Consider the following 21,490-nt stretch of genomic DNA (forward strand, 5'->3'; position numbering starts at 1 on the left):
TCTTCCCTTGACTAATAAAATCCAAAGGCACCGTGGGTTGAGTGCGGCTTCAGACGGGCAGTCTCCTTCCCTCCTCATCGCTCCGTGGCTCAACCAAGTCTCCCAGCAGGCACCTAGATCAATCCCTGGGCGTCGTGCACTCATGAACTGTCTATGGTGGTGTTCTTTGGAAAGTGCCTTTAGGGTGCAATGGCGTCGTGAGCCTCCGAGTCCTGCTCAGTGCGCTGGAGAGAGACGTGTCCAAATGTCACACGCCGGATGCGTGACCAGACCTGGACACTTCTCGCTGCTGGTGGAGGTTTTGTTACTTATGACTGATAAACTTTTACGTGTTTTGATTGTAGTGGGTCCCCACGCCGCACCGTGCGATGCTTGTGTGATATTCGTTCGCTGCTCAGCCTTTAGACCTCAACCAGTGTGTGTGACATGGGGACATCTCTGTTGGGGGACAAAGGTGCAAGCTGCAGGAAGGTCATTAGCAGTGACTACAAAACGTTCACCCAACGCTCATCGCTTCATATTGCTGGTGGTTCAGCAGGGCAAGTCCCTCGGGCACCCTCCTTGGGTGGGGTGATGTGCAAGGGGATGGAGAAGGTTACACCACCAGGCACGTTCTCCTCTGCCTCGCAGCTGCCTTGGCCCCTGGCAATGATGGGGCACATCTGGCGTGTCTCAGACCATGGAGGCTCCTTCCCACCTGAACAGGAGTTCAGCTGGGACGGTGGCTTTCACCAGAGCACCTCCTTAAATCACTTTTTCCCTCTGTGACCACCTCCCTACCCTGCTCTGCCCCAGAGGAGCTCTCCCAGCTCGCTGTAGGTATCAGCTCTGTGTCCTCTCCCTTCGGCACAGCAGTTTGCCACGTCCGTCCGCCAGCCCCACGACACTCGGGCCGTATTTCAGACAGGGCGGTTTTCTATGAGAAGATCAGGACACTGGAAAAAGGGAGGAGGTTACAGGCAGCGCGCCTGGCAGAAGCCTCCAGAAACGCAATTTAATAAAAGCAAAGTCGAGCAGCACAGACCCTGCTTTAACCTTTTTAATTTTTCTTCTCCATGCCATTATTAGTGCAAATAGCAAGACCCCGTGAGACACCACATCGGAGCCGAGCTCTAGACCTAAGCTAGCTCTCCAGGGAAATAAACCCAGCTCTCCTGCTTTACTTGTGGAGGGCTGATTTAACATCCCTACCCCAAGAAGAGGGAAAACCCCACTGAAATGGGGATTTTATCCATCTCCCCTGCCTGCTGGCCCTGCCTGAGCCCCCCCATCACTGAACCTCTCTCCAAAGGGCATCGCTTTTGTTATCCCTCTTTTATCCAGGTGGAAACCTGCACCTCCCACTGCCCCTAAATTCTGCTTTAGTCCCCACGCTGCCAGGATGGTTTATCCTGGGAAACCTGGAACTGAGGGCTCCTGGGACAAAGAAAAAAAAAAAAAAAGCAGTCTTTTGTGGCCCATGGGGACCAAGCCAATGAACTCAGTAGGGTTGGGTGGACACCGGTCAGCTAAGTGTCTACAGTTGTCCACGTGCCACCGACCCTGCTCCCCCAGGCTCGTTTCAGCTGTGCCTGGTCTGAAGGTATCAGAGACATCTGCGCAGATATGAGGCAGGACTCCAGGGAGACCTGAGCCTTTCTGGAGTGGCACTGGGGGGACACAAAGAACCTCCCCAGGGGCCTGGACGCTCGTGCACCAGCGGCTGAATTGAGCTGTGAGAGTCTTTCCTCAAATACAGAGACCCCAGGATTCACTGCAATCACCCAAACTTTGCAATGCATCTTCTCCCTTCCCTCAGGTAATGAGATCCTTAGCTGGTACGGGTTCAAATTCTCCATTATTCAATGAGGCAACCAAAACAAATTTCTTGTGGGTCTTTTTGTTTCCTTAAATAAGATTTCACACCTTTGAGGGGCTGACTGCATTACAGAGGATCGAGTTAACACCTCAGCGGAGGGAATGGGAATCGTGGGGAATGCAGTCACTCTCTGCAAGATCTCCATCTTCTGCTCCAGCTCAGTTCAACACGGAGCAGCTTCCCCAGCGCTCATATTTTATGGGTACACCCATCAGGGAAAACCCATGGGTTTCTGTAACTAAAGAAATTCTGTTGAGAGAAATAAATCCATGTTGGGTTTTTTTTCCCCAGTCCCAGTCCATGCTGGGGCAGACTGCAGCAGCTTTGTCACCCTCAGGGGGATGGTGGGGCAGTACAGATGAGATCCATTACTGCTGGGTCCAAGAGTGCAGAAACAGCTTGATTTTCAGCTGGGACTTTCAGAAGGGACTTTCAAAAGGCCTTTTAAGAAGTTATAAATTGTCCCCATGTGAAACCTCTCTTAGCACCAGTAGCTCTGGACCTTGACTGCCTCAGCTGATAATAAATTCAGCACCAATGCAACAACCAGTATTTGGAGAATACTGCCTGCCTGCCTATGAAGCCAGAGCTGAAATCACAGGACTAGGGTTTCTGATGGTGATGGAGCTGAGGAAGAGCATCCAGACATGTGAGGACTGGTCCCAATGTCTTTGACCAGGTCAAAGACAACTTTTAAAAACATTATCTGCACGATATCCACTTCCCATGGCCTAGTTTTGGCCAATCCAAGGCACAGCCTAGGTAAGAACAAAATGGAGTAGGGGAATAAAGGTTTCAAAGAAAATTTAGGATGACACCTGGACAAAAGCATCTTTTTAAAAGCTCGAGTCTATGGGACAACACTCCCAAGGAAGAGATGGAACGCGTGTTGCTTAAGCCCTGTTGAATCATCCCTAAGGGATGCACTGGAGAGAGCAATAGTGTATGAGCCTACAGATGGACCAGGCTGGAAACCTTCCTTCCCCACGGCCACACAAACTTGCTCAAACCTGGGAAAAGTGACAGAAATAATTCAAGCTTGGGAACTGCAAATGGTCACATCCAACCGATGCTGTAGAGCTGTGCCCACTAAAACCCACGCAACCCCCTCCCCTGGGAGCACCCAACCCTTGGACTTAAGAGCAGCTCTTTTGCATACCAGTGAGTGGGATTTGGGGGACCAGTGCATGCTGCTCCTCCAGGGGGGGCTGGGGGTCACGGAGAGGAGGATAGCCCCATCGTCTGCTCCATACCATATACTGAGACATGACAGCTTCTGTCCTTGCACCACCCAGCCCAGAGATTTGCTCATCTCTGCACCATGCCGATCTGCAAAGGGTATGGTAGATAAAAGGCATCTCTCTAACAGTCCTTTCCTTTTCTTCCTTCCCCCAGTGCCACTGACCTGTGCCTCCACCTCACCTCTGCGCTGCCATGGCCACGCCAGAGACGCTGCCCATTCTTAGTGACCCAACCTACCCCAGCCCGGAGAACACCCACGGTTTTGCTCCCCGGCCATCCCAACCCACCTCCCAGAGCACCATGGGGAGCGTGGGCAGCGGAGTCGCCAACGACCAAGAGTTCGCCATGAAGAGCGTGGGGACCCGGACGCAGAGCAGCGGCCGGCAGACAGAGGGGCCTCACAACGGGTACTCCACGCGGGAGATCTCCAACCGCTACTCGGGCGAGGAGAAGACATACAGGTCGGAGAAGGTCTCCAATTCCCTCTATATCAATGGTGACCTGCGCAAGAGCGAGAAGGTGAAGATGGACATCTGTGGGAACGTGACCAACAACAATGAGAAGAACATGCCGCCTCCTCCCCAATACCGAGAGCCCAGTAACCCACCAAAGATATTGCCAATCTCCGGCAAACTAGACCAGGTGAGAATCCCCACCTCCTGGAGCAGTGTGATGACCGTGGCACATCTCTAAAAACACAGACCAGGAAGCCTTGGGCAACGGTGCAATCCTGACAGATAGTCTAATTCTTACTATGTAGATGGCATCATTTTTATGTACAGAGAACATAATTCTTATTACTTTCAGGGGGTTGAGCAAAGGGGAATGTTAGTTCTTGAGGAACCCAAGAGCATGATCACAAGTCTTCCACAGCTAAGTTTCCAGCCCATTTAAGCCTGTATTTAAGTCACTGGCTATTCCAACCTACCTGGGATTCTGTGCCTGCCTCCCCGATTGATGGGGAGGGAGCTGGAGTCAGCTCTCATTTTGGTAGGTCCAGCATCTGAGTCCCACTCTTACGTTTTGTGCCCTTTACAGGCAATCTCCTCACTGCCACCAAAAGGTGCTGCTTGAAAGCAGCTATGAGCATCTCTTCAAAATCCCGGTGCCTCTTATGAGGGACAAACTGACAAGGCTTGAAAACTACCCCGTAAGCATTATCACCCATCCAAGCCCAGTCCTCATGGCTCATATCGGCTTCGGGGAGCAAACACCTCCCAGGCCTGGAGGAGCAGAGCCCCAGAACCAGCAGTGTTTTATGTAGCCTGCTGCTCCGCTCCAGCGACCCCCATAATTTGTGCCCTGGGGACGCTGCCTCGTGCAGTATCATTTCTGCAGCATTTGGTGGCCTTGTCTCCGGGGTTGTTAATCCACCGGCTCCTGTAGTCCATCTCAGTCCCACGTGCCAGGCGCCAGGCTTTTGGTCTCCAACCTTGCCTGCTCACCAGGGCTCGTTCTGTTTCTCCTGGAAGGCACTTTCAAAACACCTTTGCTAATACAAAGCGGCTTCTTCTGGGTTAATTTTCACCTGAAACCCAACCTGCAGTAGGGGAGACTCAGTCCCATTTTGAGAAAAATTTTGTTTCTGTAGGTGCATTCACAGGGCGAGGAACGTGCAAGGTTTTAAAATCCTTTCCAAATCCTTTACAGCTGCGGTCCATTCTCCCCCCAGCATTGCTTATGGCTGCAGGAAACACAAACGTTCAAATGAAGAGCAGCTTCAGCACGTTCCTTGCCCGGTGTCACTGCTGGGGTCACAGCTCCTACCTATTCCTATCCCAGCGTAAGCAGGACATGATGTCCGCACAGGGGAGAGATGACTGCCGGCAGGAGGGAAACGTGGTGCTCCTGGGGCAAAACGGCTGCTAATCCAAGGGTTCAGTTCAGTTTTCAGCAAAAGGGAAATGCACCCTCAACGCTAGAAGTCCTTCAGAATATAACCTGCCAAAACCAAAGAGTTGTTTTGATCAGGTCTGGTGGGCAGGTGGCAGCCCTCCTTCTTGCAAAGAGCACTAAGAGGACCCAAGGAGTATTCTAGGGAAAAATCACACAGATTTGGGGCGAGTCAAAATACTTTTTTTTTTCAGTTGGGACAAGGGAAGAGAAAGCGTTGCCCTACGAGTGACCAAAGGTCCCTCACGTTACATCCCAAATGGCCCAGGGTGTAATAAGGCTGAGAAATATGGAACTAGCCCAAGACGTCGTAGCTCCACCAGCCCCAGCCCGTGCCGATGTATCTCTTTTGTGTGTTGTTACCAAGCTTCCTGCTATGTTTGATGCGTGGTCCTTTTTCCTTTTGCAGAGCAATGAGCCCTTAGTTAGACCCTCAGCCTTTAAACCAGTAGTTCCTAAAAACTTCCATTCCATGCAGAACCTCTGCCCGCCGCAGAGCAACGGGGTGACAGAGAACAGAAAGAGCTTGAACCATGCCAACAGCAATAGCCCATCCGCACCCAAAAGTGGACTCGACAAGAGCAGCCTTAACAGGACTACAAACCAAGTGGGGGGCCTTTCGGATTCGGGCCGTAACTCGTTAACGAGCCTGCCCACGTATGGGACAGGCTACAGCCAGCACGTGGGTCCAATGAGCGCCTCCACGAGCCACATCAACCGCATCGGTACAACCTACGTGGACAAGAACATCGTGGGATACAACGGGATATCTACCTCAGACAGCGGACGGTCTTCGAGCAAGAGCACCTCTTCGTTCAACAGGCTGAACCATCTCAACGAAACGATGCCTTTCCACTCACCTTCAACGGACGACATCATCCAAGACCTGGAAGATCGGCTGTGGGAGAAGGAGCAGGAGGTCCTCCAGATGCGAAGGAACTTGGACAAAAGCGAGGCAGCCATCTTCCAAGTGTTCGAGGAGAAGCAGAAGATCTGGGAGAGGGAAATGGAGGATTTGAGGCAAAACTATGCCAACAAATTGCAACAGGTCTCCAAAAAGGCGCAGCGGGCTCAGCAGGCCTTGCAGCTCCAAATCTTCAAGCTCCAGCAGGAGAAAAAAAAACTCCAAGATGATATGGGACAACTCCTCCAGCAACGAGAGGAGCTGGAGAAGAAATTTGTGGCTTTCAAGAAGGAACAGGCTGAGTTTCTCCCAAAGATTGAAGAGACCAAGTGGGAGGTAAGAGCCTTGTTGTAACAGATCTTGAGTGAGGTTTTCACTGAGGGCTCTGATAGCCCAAAATACCTCCCATTTGCCCTAAGTGGACCCCAGACACAATGGCTATGGGTTGGTGGCCTCCAGGTAACACATGACACTTCAGTCACCTCTTCATTTGTCTGAGCCCCGAGCCTGTAGTTTTTAATTAAACTAAAATGAGCACAATTGTTTTGTGCACGCTTCCTGTGCTGGTTAATAATTTGGCTTCACAGTCCGGTCACTCCAACGTGTGACATTTGAATCCAGTTTCAGTGAATACAGGCCTTTCCATACAGGTATTTGTGCCTACCAAAATTGGGTTTAAGTCTATTTTAATTAAATTCTTCTAACATCTGTGTTTGGGCAAACCTTGAAACCGCTTTTCAAATATTTGATTTTTTTTTTTATTTAAGATATAAAGCAAGTGAGCTAAGAATGATACCGATAGCCAAGTCTACCTCATGCTTTCCATTGTAACACGCTGTTTTCAGTTGCTAATAAGTTTATCTCTCTTAAAAGGCTGAAAGGCAAATTCCTCTTTCTAGTTCTCCTTTTGAGTTTTACATATTTTTTTCTACTGTTTCTATTTTTAGAACATTTTATCGAAGTCTGATTGTATAGCCAGTGCTAACATTTTTTTTCCGGCTTGATCATGTGAAGAATTTTAATCCTTCCATGGACTGGCTAGAAACTTTAAATTTATTAAGAGTGCAGAGGCAAAACGTAGCTCTAGAATCAAGACGACCCTATTCTGCTAATCCTGATGGAAAGTCAATGAAGCTGGGATTAATTAGGCTCTGAAATGTGCTATTTGCAGATGTTCAGCAGAGCTTATTAGAGGCTTGCCGTAAAATCTCTGCAAGTTACATCCCAGAACAAGCAGGCTGCATTGTCCCACATGATGCCTCCTTTGGCCAGCTGCTCTGCCCTGCTCTTTTGTGTCCTCCAACAGGTTAGGTCTGGAAAGTTCCCTGATTTTGCACCAGTAAAAATGCAGATGGGCTTTTGATTATTTGCTACACTGCTATAGCTCTGTCTGCAACAGCTAACCCAGTGATACCGATGTCAAGATAGAGACTCAGCTTGTGGATCAAGACACCTAACATTTGTAGACACCTACGCTTGTTGACTTGTTGACTTGCTCCCCAGGCTCCATGGACTGTACTGCCTAGATCTCCACAGCGCCCAAGCAGAGGCCAAAATTTAAGTGTTTTAATCTGTAAGCTGATTCCTATCCAAGCTGTTCTTCATCATGTATTTCTCTGCCTTTGGGAAGAGCTAGCCCACGGAGAGCACTTTTCAGTAAACTGTGCACGTTTTTTAGCTAGGCAGTAACCACGCCACCTTAACTACAGCTAAACCAGCGCGATACAGTTCTGCATCTGCTGCGGACAAGTGCTGGTGTGGATGTGGGTACTCACAGCGTTAGGTCTGCATGGGGAACCACCACAGCTGTCAGCTCCAGGGAAAGCTGCTACCAGTAGGAAGTGACTGGGTACGTCTCCTAGCTCTTCAGCCATTCGTAGTGAGCACTGGACTGTCCCGATAGCCGAGCTTCAAGGTCTTGCTCAACATTATGCACCATGCAAGTCCTCTATAGCAGAGAAAGGTGGAGGTTGCAATGAAGGCAGTGGAGAGGGGAGTTTGTCTGAGGAGCATTGACCCAACTGGAGCAGAGCAGCAAGGGACCTTGCAGGCGCTGCAGGAGGGAGGAAAGGCCAAGCATTTCATGTGTGACAAGAGACAGGAGTTTCAGGAGGACAGGACATCCCAGTCTGGAGGTGGCTACCAAGTCTGTTTTTAATTATGCCTATCCTCTCTGATCACTGATGGTTCCTTGATGCCACTCCCCAGCCCAGACTCCTGCCAGCATAGGTAGGGACTGTTTGTCTCTGCAATCGTCCACAGTAGACAGATCAGATCTGCCAGTGCAGAGCCCTGAAAACCACGGAGCTCATGGGAAAATGAGGGTTTGGTCATTTTTATGGTTCACTTCCAATACCCACAACTGTTCACGCAACTGTCACTTTTGGTGGACTACGCAGGCGCAGAGGAGTGTCATATTGAATGGTGACACCTACGTAATGCAAATACACACTGCAGCAAGGGTATTTCCACTGGGCTTGTGTACCCTACCACATGGGTGAGACCTGAGCCAGTCAGGATGAAACCTGAAACTCCGTTGCCCAAGGACAGTGCATGGTAGTCCCACTTTCAGCAAGGGTGGGTTGCAGCTCTCTCCTTGATCTTTGACAGAGGGGCTGTCGCTCTTCAAGCACTGCCCCAAAAGAATTAAATAGCTACCAGTCCCTGGACTGTCCCCAGTGAAGCGAACCCTAAAATTTAGTCAACTGGGTTCTTCAGGAGTCTTTGGGAAGGAAAGCGTCATAGGACAAGTAAATAATACCTACTGTCTCTGCATCCTGTCCTACACTCCCAGTGCTCAGGAGAGCCCGGGTGGTCTGTGGGTCTGAGACGTTTCTGTCTCAGGCTTGTTCAAGGTCCAGATCCCACTGAGGTCAGTGGGAAGACTCCTGCTGAGAGCAGAGGGTTTGGGGTCAAGCACCGCAGGCCTTGGGTACCTACCCAGGCAGGGTAGGTGAGTAAGATGAATGCAGGGAGGGAAGCATCGGTGTCCGCTCGTCACTGGTGAGGACCACAGCACTTAGCTTAGCTGTTTGGTCAACTCCAGCTGGGAACAGCATCAGGTCCCTCAGAGCCAGAAAGAAACACCAAATCTCCCCCACAAATGTGGGGACAAACTCTAGGTCTTTGGCATGTTCTGGGTCCTGGTGAAGGCTGGAACTCAGTCCTTGAGCAGCATTGCTGGCTGTCCCCTCCGTTACCTGAGCCTCCTGCCAACGCGAGGCCACACAGAAGTTTCACAGGCAGCGCAGGGGACAAGCAGCAGTGGCGGCTCTTCACTGCCTTCCTCCTGCCTCATGGATGCTCTCCCCGCAGGTGTGCCAGAAGGCGGGTGAGATCTCCCTGCTCAAGCAGCAGCTGAAGGACTCCCAAGCGGATGTCTCCCAGAAGCTGAATGAGATCGTGGGACTGCGGACACAGCTCAAGGAAGGTAAGAACTTCCTACGGGAGAAGGAGGAGCAGATCCTCACCCTGAAGGACTCCTACAGCTCCAAGAGCGTCAACCTGGAGATCTGTGAGAGCGAGCTGCAGCGGAAGATGAGCGAGGTCCAGGTGCTGAGGGAAAAACTGAACCACTGTGAGCTGGAGGTCTCCGGCCTGAAGCGGACACTTGCCAGCATGGGACCTCCAGGGCCTTTCAGTGGGGACCTTGGTGAGAAGCTGCAGGACCCGCTGGCCTGTGAGAGCGACGAAGCCAAGATGCAGCGGCAGAGCGAGGACAGCGTCAACACGCTGCGGAAGGAGGTGGAGCGGCTCCAGACGGAGCTGAAGCTGGAGCGGCAGCAGCGGGAGCAGCAGGTGATGGACTTCGAGGAGGAGCGGCGCACATGGCAAGAAGAGAAGGAGAAAGTCATCAAGTATCAGAAGCAGCTGCAACTGAACTACGTGGAGATGTACCAGAAGAACCAGCTCCTGGAGCACAAGGTGAACGAGATGAACACGAAGGCCACCAGCCCCCCGCACACCGAGGAGAAAAAACCATGGACTCCCTCCAGACTCGAGCGAATAGAGTCCACCGAGATCTGAGGTGGGACCAAGACAATACAACGTAATTTTTTTAATTGCTGTGCATGTACTACCTACTCAAGCCAGTGATCTTCCGAAGGATAATACGCTACCATAGGAGCGGTGTGAGTCTGCTCGCACCAAGCTCTCTCACCCTTACTCTATACTTCTGTGCTCTGTAGGTAAAATAACTGTGGATGTGCGTTGTTTTTCTATCGATAATGCGACATCTCTTTTGGTTTTTTTCCTAGTACCGCTGGTGAGGGTCAATTGGCTCTTTTGTAATCTGCCGTGACTGTTACTTCACTAGAGGCTGCCACCCCCTCTCCTACAATTCACCCCTCTTCGGTTGGTTGTTTTGGAGGGTTGCATTTGGTTTCTTTGGTTTTCCAAGCACTTACGCGCAGCAAAACAGTTCAAAGTGGCAGGTTTTTTTTTCAGGGCATTTTTAGCCACATTGGCTAACGGAGCAAAGCTCTCGGGATCATAAGCAAACTCACTGTTCTGCATCAAGTATCCTGTCTAGACAGACGGTGGTCTTAGTGAAGTCAGTGGGAGGTTGGTCACTGATTTCAGTGAAACCAGACATATCTCTAGCAGATGACTCCCTCTTGCCAGCCCATGGCTACCATGGTTGCAAGAGGTTAGGACATCCTTGAGGAGCAGGATGAGCCTGTCCTGGTAACATAAGCCAACAAGGAACGATCGCCCAGCAGGAGCCTCTGGAGGCTCAGGAGAGCTTGACATATGCTGCGTTTTCATTTCCTTGTGATTTCCTTCTGCAGTTCCACTTCTCTCCTGGGTTGTGACCAACGCTGGGAGCAGAAGTACCCTCCCACCTCTGCCTTGGTCCCCCTATTCTTACCATATACTCAAGCTGGCTACAGCAAGAAAAAAAACTTGGAAATCCAGGATAGTTTCCCTTCCCAAGAGCCCTCTTACTTCCCAAAGTCAATGGAAACAAGGTTTGGGGAAGCCTCCAAACCTGCGGGATGTTTATGCAAACTGAAGCTTTAGCAATTTGCCCAACAGTGGGCAATTGTGCTACCCCATTCCCAAATGAGTGATGCTTCGGTGCACTCTCTCGGTCCAGGGTCTACTTAAAAAATGGCATCCGAGCCTCACTCAGGAGTTGCAGTGAGCACATATCAGCATTACCGCTAGATTGCAACGGGGCGAGCGTTAGCCTTCAGTACAGCCGTTTCAAACAGCACCCATAGCGATCCCACGTGGCATCACATATTCCAAGGACAGCGATAACGCAGGCCCAGCTTAAGAAAATATTCAGCTACTAACTCTGAGCATGAAAGCAGTCATAAGAAGAGAAAATGCTTAAGATCACGCAAGTGCTTATGCTCTGGCAGAATAATAACCAAATCCTGTAAGGACAGTCGCCGAGAACGGTGCAGGCATCAAAAACCAGCATTCAGCTTTAAAAGGTGGGCAAAGTGGACCTGGCTCTCCCTTTCACGGACACTTTTTTACTGTGATCCACAGCAAAGAGTAAAAAATGTTGCGAAGTGGAATTTGCACTGACTGGGCAGTGGCCAAAGGGTCAACGCAAGTGGGAATTCTGGCTCTTCACCCTAGGGAGCAGCTAGAAGAACTAAGCTAGAATTAGCACTGGGATGTCCTGGGACATCTATGTGAGGTGACTCCAGGGAGAGTTTCGCCAGATTGCATTTCATCTGCATACCAAGGAAGAACCTCAGGGTGTTGAGGGGCTGAAGACCTTCCAAACAAAAGCCCTGAAGCTACTCATTTCCCATGTTCCCTTCCCCGAAAGCTCCTCCCTCCCCATCACCAGGTCTGACCTTCAAGTTGGGACCAAACGTTGTTGTGGTGAGCTCCAGACTGAGCAAAGAGGCTGAGCAGGAGAGAGGAGACTTCAGTTAGTCCCACCAGCTCCAGCCAAGGTCACCAGACAGTATTACTGGGCAGGAACTGTTGGTGGCTGACAGCCATCCCTGCAGCCATAGAAAATGGAGATGTGCAATGAGACCAGGGCATTTCAAGATCCCAGTTGACGGCACCCATCTTTTCCCACCGCTTCTGCCTGTGCCTTTGGAGCTGGAGGAAGACACAACCCATCAGTCTGGAAAACACCAGGGCAGCTCAGGCTAAGCCCCTCTCACTAGACCAGCCATAGAAAGGGGGACTAGGTCAGGTCTGACCCCTGAAGGGTGTAGAAATGAGTCCCACTACGAATCCTGCAGACGCTCCAGCGCTCTTGGACGTCAGCCCGCACACCCCACTGAGGAAGGAGTGCAGCTGCCTGCCGGTGCCACCCTGCAGCAGGCTTTGCCATGCCAAGGGAGACACCCACATGTGCTGCGCAAACTTACACTTGGACAGGCAAATCCTAGAGCTTCCTCCATTTCATACACTGGGCCTTCAAGATGGAGTCAAACATCCCACAGCGTCAGGGTTGGAGATCTGGTGTCTTGTGTCATCTCGGCTTTCTGTGCCTCTCTTTCCACTTCAGATAAACCCACGCCGTCTTCCTTCACAAAGCAGCTGTGAGGCATCTGTGCTTGTGAAGGGCTTTGCAGTCCTTGGGCAAAAGGGAAAAGCATGGAGAAATTGCAAGAGGCTTAGTCTCAGATGGTCGTATGGTGTTTTTGAGGCCACCACATGAAAAGCAAACACAACAGCAAGTGCCCTCACCGCAAGATGAGTCCAATAACCTGGAGGGTCATTTCCACCTTTGCTCCTCCTGGCTCCACTGACGTTGGTTTCCCACTAACCATCGCAGGAATCAGCGTTTCAGTCGGTGGTTGAATAACACCCAGAGTGATTGAGTTTCAAGGATCTGCTGTTGAGGAGGTGTAGAGCGCAATTCCCCGCTGCATTAACACCCAAGAGGAATGGACACCGGCATCACCCTGTGGGACACCTTCTCACCAGAACTCCTTGCTAATCCATGGGCAGGAGAAGCAGGGGCTTGTCTGGCCTCCCCACATACCTGGATCCAGTCAGCAGCAGTCAGCCAAGCCCTCCAGCATACCAGGTTTGCTCCGTCATCTTCTTCCTAGATCTTTTTTGCAGTGGTGCCAGGAATGAGTGTGTCTTGATGGACCCAGTGAAACCTGGAGGCATATGGGTTTGTCTGACTGCTGGAGGGTGCTGGACTGCCCAGGGACTCAATGGCCTCACAGTGCATCCATCAGGGACTGCAGAGCTCCTTGGGATGGAGCAGGACCTTGGAGGAGGAAAGGTACACTCCCTTCACCTTCTTCTTCACTGCATCACTTTGATCTGGAGTTTCGATCCAGATCTGAGCAACCTCGACTGTGGCCATTCCCTGGATGACAGAGCACCTTGCAGACACCCATCAAGACGTTGTGCTGATGATGGTGGTTTTCCCTCTCTTGGGATTCGCCCAGCATCCCCCAAGCACTCAGCTGTCCTGCAGAAACCAACCCCCTACGCTACGGTGACATAAAATACAGATGTTTTTGGCAAGTACCCCAGCCAAACTGCCAGGAAGGATTCCTGCTCTTCAGGAATCCTCCCCACAACTGGATGCACTGCTTCCCCTCACGTCCCCTCCCATGCGCTGGCACTGTGTGGCCACATGCTGGTAACCAGTCTCTCTCGGAGGTGACTCAGCAGAGATGGAGCAAAATGATGGTGAGACACCTGGGTTCCTGTTGTTTGTGCTCAGATCTGGCCCAGATGGGAGCTCACCTAGCTCCTTCCAGACCTTAACACTTTTACCCGCTGTCTGGATGAAGTCTCCCATCACAAGCTTGGTCTGCGTTGAGGCCCCGGGGTCTTAACCTTGGAGCAAGATAGCCAAGGGGTGCCAGACTGGCGTTTTGATGACATATCCTGGGAATGGCCAAGGAGGTTGACATCTTGTCTCTTGGAGGCTCAGGCAGGGCTGATAAAATGTTTCCGTCCCATGAAACTCACCTCAGAGTTTGTGCTTGACCATAACCCAGCTGCCTCCTCCACCTTTGCTCAGCCAGCTCTGGAGCTGATGGGATTCAGTGGGATGTACTGGCTCACGTGTACTTCTCCAAGTACTGCCCTCAAAATCTTGCACGTGGTTAGTGTCTCCACTGAAACAAGAAGTCACCTCTAACTTGCCATTGGCCAACAGCAAAAGCTGTGGTGACAAGGGTCTCAGGTCAGTTGCCCACACGTGGGGTCCAGGGACATTAGAGATGCTCTGGGATACCTGATGCATGGGGCTGGCCAATATGATCCAAGACCTATGGGAGAGCCAGGCCAGTGGTGGGAAGACCTGGAGCATCTCTAGTGGCGCATCACCCATGTGCGGGCAACCGAGTCGTGCTCCAGGCATGTCCATATGGTCATTATATGAGCAAACAGAGGACGCTGATCAGCTCCAGCAATTTCCATCCATGAGGATCTGGGCTAAGCAGGCCATCCTGGGGCAAGGGAAGGTCTAAGCAGCCCCTCTTACCACTTGCTGCAAGTGGGGTTGCTTTGTTCCACCATCATTTCGAGGTTGGTTGCTGTCACTGTAAGACACCGACCCGGCTGAGCTAGTTCCCCTCGCACAGCCAGCACTCCTGTCTCACCCTGGGTGTGAAAGCCGCAACCATCGCGCGTTGTTGTGCTTCACACAGTCCCACTTAGCTTCTGCCACTGTCTCGTGGCAGCCGGCTGCACTGTTCCTGCTGTCGCTGGCGTCATGCCGGAGGGAGATCACCTCCGGGTTTCCGCACTTAAAATAGGAATCAAATTGTTGCTCTTATGCTGCTACGTTATACGGAGACAAGTGTACTTGGATGTAAATAACAGCCCAGCTCTGTATATACAATGATTAAATGAAGAGACAAGAAAGCTCTGTGGCTTCTATATTGGTGAGCGGGATCGACAGTAGCAGCAGATGCTGCGTTCAAATGCTGAGCGCTACACAAGGGTGCTCAGCACCCCCTGAGCTTTTGCTGGCTGCAGTGGAAATGGGGGGGGGCTCAGCACCTCCCAGGAAGGCAATCCACTTGGGATTGGCTCCGACAGAGTAGTCTGGTGTCACTCTGTCCTGCTTTGACGCTTGCTGTCATCCCGAGCCAGGATTTGCAGTTGCCCCCTGGTTCAGGCTGAAGTCCCCTCTGCCCATCCTCATGTCGCATCAAAGCCCCTTGCAGGCAGTGGCTTCCAGCGCTGTCCCCCTTGAGCCCTGCTTGCACATGAGCTCTGCCCATGGAAAGGACCAACCCGCCCCACTCCTGCCCCTCGCAGTGGCACTTTATAGCTTGCTCAAGACAGCGAGCTCACAAGCAACATGACCAAAGATCTCCGGAGGGCATTGGGCTGCATGCTGGGAGCTGCCTCCCGGCTTTCCTGGGGAGGGATGAAGCCGGTGTGGGCTGGGAAGGGGGAACAAGAGCTGGCAGGGGACAGGAGAGGGCTTGGATTTCCCTGTGTCCCACCTGGGAACATTTGCAGGGCCATGAGGGGCCTTTCCTGTGCTAGATAGGACAGGGTAGCAAGGGGTTCCTGGGTGAGCTGATTGTCCCCAGTTGGTTACACCAGCATCCTCCATGGCCATGCCGACTAGCTCCATGCATTGCCCAGGGAAAGCGTGGACCAGGGGCTGTTCCCAGGAGGCAGAACGGATGGATGCAACTCCCCTTTTTTCTTGGGGAGAAGAGAGGATGCATGCCAAGCCATTACACTTGTCTTCAGGGCCACAGGTCTCCTCTACTTTAGCAGCAGACATTGCTACGGGGTCCAGACAAGGGCTTGTTCCGGCTCAGTGTTTTCGGGCCAGGAAAATGTGTCTCCTGAGAGCTGGTGGTCCTGCTGGCTGCCCCTTTGGCGTCCTCTCCCCAGGTCACCCCAGGGCGTCCTCAGCACCCTCCTTACCAGGGAACCATCTTCCGAGGCAAAGGCACCATGGTCTTTGCTTCTCCTGCTTGGGGTGCTGATGACATCTCTGCTCACCTTAGCTCCATGAAGTCTCCTGAACCTGGTCCCAGCCTTGGCAAGTGGAGCGTAGGCCAGTGGGAGATCTGTGCTCCTCCGCCCACAGTGCTCCTGTGGATGGGTGCTCGGGTGGGTCTAGGCCTCGGGCACATGCCTCTTCACTGTGCCTCTGCTCCATGGCCGTGCTAAGCCTTCTCTGCTCCGTTCCTACCAAGACCATGAAATCCTGCTGATGTGCAGTGACAGCTCTCACTTCTGCCCTGGATGGGAGCAGGTCCAGCTTGCCGTTGTTCTAACCCAACCCTTCAGCCTGAGCCTTGAAGGCCACTTTATAGAGTTACTTTTCATCAAGACCCCTTGCTAAAGATCTGCTCATCATGTTGCCCGTGCCCTGCTACTCCTCTGCCCCAGCTCTCCAGACTCCCCTGCCTCCTTTTAGATCATCACCATCCCCGTCGTCTCAGGAGCAGTCAGTGCCTCTCACAGTACTCTCCCAGATACGTCTGAACAAGCCAGAGCAGAAGCCCAAAGCCCCCACTGAGTGGTGTGTCCCAACCCTGCCCTCAGAGGAGCTTTCCAGACTACTGATCCTCACTCTTCTCTCTGTCGTTCCCATGTCAGCTAGATCAGCCCTGCTTTACCTCCAAGAGCAATCTTGCTTCTTGCTGAAGGACATCCCCATGGCTTGCAATGACTTAACATCACTGCATGGGGCTTCACACCATCGCACCACCACATCCAGCCAGCTCTGGGGCTTCCCCGGTCCTTCCACTCTCTGGAAAGACAGAGGTGTGAGGCGTGTTTGAGTGCCCCTGCTCTGCAGGGGCACGCAGCACCCACGTCACCTGGTCCCCAGTGTATCGAGGGGCTGGGATCACAACTAGCTGTTTGCAGATGTTGGCTTCCCAATAGGATGTTCCATGCTGGCAGTGCAACTGCCGGCAACACCAGGAATGAACCTCTGCATTTCCAGGATAAGCCTCCTCCCTGGTTCTCCCAATGAAGGGGATCGTATTAGATCTGGAGCCTGGGACAACCTCTGACACGCAAGGTTGTGTTTTCACGGCTCTCTTACAGATCTGTTTTCTCAGACAGAAAGTCTCTGCTTTCTGTCACAAAGCAATAGGTTTTTCTAGAGGGATTTAGAAGGGACTATTCCCAACTCTGATACCTGCAGGCAAGCCAATGTTCCCTTGAATACCTTCATAGCTCCAGCCCTGGGCTCTCCTCCTTCGGAAAGGGATGCGAGGTCCAGTCTGGCTCCAAATAATCACCAATGGTTTGAGCTTGGTGGTCCCCATTCGTCCGGAGAGCCCGAAGCTGCCCATACCCAGCAGGCCACCAGTCTGGGTCCCCAGGAGGTGTGGTCCATCCCCCTCCGGTGCCCATTCCATGACTGCTACTGGGTCCCCGCAGCAGGTCTTCTCCATCAGCTCACTCACATGGGAGCCGCTGGGTCCCCTGGGGCATCTGAGCTCAGAGAGTCACGTTCGGTGACAGCCAGACACCAGTGGGAGATCATGGCACTGGCTCTGCCGTTCCTGAGAGCCAGGCTGTCCTAGGAGCCCTCTCGGAGGAGAAGGTCCCCTTTGCCCCACGGGCGGCACGTGGGTTCCCTTCCAGTGGCCGAAGGGAGCAAAACATGCGCGGGTAGAGCTCCGCCACCGGTGCAAAACTGCTCCATCACCGGTGCAAAAAAAAAAAATGCTGCACAACCGGCCAATGTGTCTATGCAGTCCCTTTCCACGCAGCGGCGTCCCCGCAGAGCCCGGCCCAGGGCTGGAGCTCCTCCAAGGCGTCTTCGTTTGCACTCACTCGGACCTGGTAAACGCTGTGAGCCGAGAGGAACCCCTCTTGGTCTTTGCCTTGCACCGGGCAGTACGCTTGTGAGGGTTTCCTCATCCTAAATCGATGCACGTTGCTTAGTTGCCTGTCTTCTGTGTCTGTTCTTCAGCAGATCAATAGGTGTCCCCCCCAAAACCCAGCTCCCCGATGGGAGAACGTCAGGTTGGGCCAGCCGGCGCCCCCGCGCAAGCCTGCTGTCTGATTTCACCAGCAATAAAAGCCCCGCGGAGGAGCAGCCAGAGCTCTCTGCTGCCGCTCCACCGCCGGGTGAGCTGCAGGCTGTGTCTGTGTGTAGGACCTCTGCATTAGACCCTTCGTCCAACGTTTTGGACCTTCCCGACTGCAAATTCAATCCCAGCCTTGTGCTTTCTTTCCTCTCGTCCGTTTCTTGACACCTTGGTCTCTCTCTGCTCTTACTGTGAATTCAAACCAGAAGTGTTCTGAACTCGACTCTGTTACTGTTTCGTTTCTGCGTTGACTGTTGCTGGTTCTCCGAACTGCGTTTAACGAGACTTTGCAAAAAAAATTAAAAAAAAATAAAAAAAATAATATATATATATATATACTTACAAAATAGAATATTTAAAAAAGAACTCCATAAAGTTGAGTGTCTCTCCTGTCCACCGGTCACTTCCAAACACCGTTGTCTTGACTTTGCCTCTGGTCAGTGTATTTAAAGACAAGAGGTTGAAAAAGAAAGAGATCAAACGCAGCATTCTGGGGTTTTTGTACAGCAAAGGTGTATCCGTTTCGGAAATTCTCGTTAAAACTGTACCGCACTTCCCAATCTACTGCTAGTCTGTTGTATGTTTCCATTGGGTTGTCAAGATGTGAAGAACTACTGCCTTTGCGATTTTCTACAGTGAATATATATATATATCTGTACAGAGATATGTATATATATAAATATATATGAAGATCTATATGTATACGTATCTCTCACTGTCCTATCTCTACCTAACTGTGAAGGATTTTTATTGGGCAAAATAAAATGGAGAAAGGCCCCGTTTTAAAAACCCGACCGCGTGGCTCGTCTGGTTGTGTTGCGGGTGGGAGAAGCGGCAAGACCCACGTCGGCTTTCGGGAGGGACCCGCAGCCGGGCGGGGGAACCGCAGGGAGACGGCCCCGCGAGGGAAGACCGCAGCTAGGACACACCAGCACCCTCCGGTCGAGAGGTTCCTCGTAGCTCCCGTCCTGGAGGACGGAGAGCGGCCTGGTGTGGCGGAGCGGGAGGGGAGAGGTGGAGGTTGCCGGGAGCAGAGCGGGACGTTGCGCGTGTCCGGATGGGACGTTCCCCAGTCCCGCTTTCCCGGGGCACAGGGGCTGCTCCGGCTCTTCAAGCACTCGAGAACAAGCACCAGAAGGCCACCGTGGTGGCTGCAGGGCTGGACGAGACGTTTGTGTTTGAGGTCCCACCCCACTCCGTAGCTCAGATCCCCATGGATGTGTCTGGAGCCATTGGGGATGCCCCAGGGCTAACCGAGAAGGACGCAGGCTTTCCATCGGTCCCACAGCCGCAGCGTCTCCCAGCCCCCCCGCGGATGTCCAAGACCTCCCAACGCTCACGTAGGTGACTGAATTGCTCCCGAGCCCGCCACCGCTGGCTCCCGAGCCTGGCTCAGACCTGAGGGATTTCCAGGTGAGGACACGCTGGGGAAGACAAGACCCAAGCGGAGATGCCAGGCATGGCCCTGGCGCCAGCCATAGCGGTGGGAACCCGGCATGAGCTAATTCCCCTTCCCTCCCGTGCCAAGGCCTCGCTCGGAGCGGCCACATCTCCCGCTGCAGCATCTCTCTGGGGTTCCCCCAGCTCTGGGGCTCAGAGGCTGCCACCTCCCAGAGAAACCTCCGCTGTGCTGGGGCCGCGAGGCTGGGAAGGCAGGCGGTTTGGGGGAGCGGCCGTCCGGGCTGCAGGGAACGGGGCAGGGAGGTGTGGGATGTCCATCCGTGGGCATCCCGACGCTGGGTTGGAGAACAGGGCTGCTTCCCCGGCAGGAGCCCTTCACGCGGCTGAAGGAGTAGGAAATACCAGCAGTCGAAAGGCATCAAATTCATGTTGGAGAGAAGGACCCATGGACGGTCCGGGTCGGGAGGAGGATGCTGGCAGGGAGGTGGTTTTGGAGGCTGAGCCCAGGCTGAGGTCCACTTCCCTCACAACCAAGGAGTTAACACGACGTCCAAAGACTCCTGCCAATCTGCAGGTTTTTACTCAAATGAATCCCATCCCGGCTGCTCTGTCGGCGTCAACATTAAAGCAACATTCAGGTCAACACTGTTTTTCTAAAAAACCCAACAAACCCAGCACTTTTCCCAACACCAGCTTGGCTAGAGAGGTCTCCTGTCCTCTCACGGCAAAGCTGGTGCCACCCAGGGCAAAGCAAGCGTGGCAGGGATCCGATGATTTCCCTCAGACCGGGCTTAAGGTCCGAGGTGCCATCAGTGACGCGAGGCTTTTATACCGCAGTTCACCCCAACCAGCGTGGCTCTCCTCCGACCCCATTTGGTCTCCCGAAGACACGCTTTCCTCAGTTGCCGGAGGACGAAAGGCCGATGCGGAGGTGAAAAGGAAATTCACCTGGTGGAAAGATTAGGAAGGGACGCAAGTGCTAAGTACCACCGCCCAGGTGCCAAGCTTAATGCGCTCAAGGCCTTACTTAATCACCGCCTGCCAACGCTTAAAGCCTGCGGCGGGCAGGAGAATCATAGAATCATAGAATCACTGAGGTTGGAAAAGACCTCTAAGATCATCGAGTCCAACCGTCGACCCAACACCACCATGTCCACTACACCATGTCCCTAAGCGCCTCATCTACACGTCTTTTAAATACCTCCAGGGATGGGGACTCCACCACTTCCCTGGGCAGCCTCTTCCAATGTTTAACCACTCTCGCAGTAAAGAAATTTTTCCTCACGTCCAATCTAAACCTCCCCTGGCGCAACTTGAGGCCGTTTCCTCTCGTCCTGTCGCTTGTTCCTTGGGAGAAGAGACCGACCCCACCTCGCTACAACCTCCTTTCAGGTGGTTGTAGAGAGCGATGAGGTCTCCCCTCAGCCTCCTTTTCCCCAGGCTGAACAACCCCAGTTCCCTCAGCCGCTCCTCATCAGACTTGTTCTTTGGAGAGAGGCGCCCGGGCACAGCGGAGCTGCAGATATTTGAAGCATTCGAGGGCCGTCTGGACAGGGTGGTCCTGGGCAACCGGCTCCGGGGGGCCCCGCTCGAGCCGGGGGTTGGACCAGATGACCTCCGCAGGTCCCTTCCCACCCCAGCCGCTCCGATTCCGTTGGTAAGGCGGCCGTGAGGGGCGTCAGCCGAGAGGCGCGCCTCCACGCCGGCCCGGGGCGGCCTCCGAGAGCCTGCGCGCCGGTCACCAGCCGCCATCCTCTCGTCGCCCCCTGCGCCCCAGGGCCGGGGTTCTACCCCCCTGCCCGCCCCGCATGAGGGGAGACCACCGGGGAGACGGGGCCAGGGCGCCCAGCCAGCCCGCAGCCGGTGGGGCCCGGGGATGGCCTCCCGGGAGGGCGGGGGGGGGGGGTGTGTGCTACTGCGGGCTGCGGCCCAGCTCCCCGGGGCGCCCGTGAGCCTGACGGCCGGTTCCCCGGGCGGCCTCCAGGCCTGCGGCCACCGCGGCCCGGGGCGGCGTCGAGCGGCCCGAGAGCCCCCGGCCCCGCCGGGGCCCGCCTGCGGGCGGCCACGTGACCGCACACCCCCCCCCGCGCGTCACGTGACAATCCCCCCCCCCGCCGCCGCCGCCGCCGCCGCGCGTGGCGTCGGGCCGCGCCGCGCGCCGCTGGCGCCACCTGCCGGCCGGGCGCAGCTCCCGCCGTCGCCTCGGCGCGC

General features: G+C 53.6%; 1 protein-coding gene across 8 annotated transcripts in view; it reads left to right on the forward strand.

Moving 5' to 3' along the window:
- LZTS3 (leucine zipper tumor suppressor family member 3) overlaps positions 1 to 18,671 on the forward strand; it is a 56,026-nt gene extending 37,355 nt beyond the window's left edge. For 6 of the 8 annotated variants that reach the window (XM_076335657.1, XM_076335655.1, XM_076335654.1 and 3 more), the window contains 3 exons: positions 3,254 to 3,742; positions 5,403 to 6,233; positions 9,213 to 18,671. In XM_076335657.1, coding sequence (XP_076191772.1) covers positions 3,293 to 3,742; positions 5,403 to 6,233; positions 9,213 to 9,923 — 1,992 coding nt within the window. In that variant the 5' untranslated portion in view covers positions 3,254 to 3,292 and the 3' untranslated portion in view covers positions 9,924 to 18,671. Of the gene's footprint in view, positions 1 to 3,253; positions 3,743 to 4,750; positions 6,234 to 9,212 lie in introns of those variants that run through there. The other 2 variants (XM_076335659.1, XM_076335660.1) reach the window with 2 other exon arrangements.
- Positions 18,672 to 21,490: the final 2,819 nt, after the last annotated feature.

Source organism: Aptenodytes patagonicus, chromosome 4, assembly GCF_965638725.1.
Source record: "Aptenodytes patagonicus chromosome 4, bAptPat1.pri.cur, whole genome shotgun sequence".
In the NCBI taxonomy this organism is placed as follows: domain Eukaryota; kingdom Metazoa; phylum Chordata; class Aves; order Sphenisciformes; family Spheniscidae; genus Aptenodytes; species Aptenodytes patagonicus.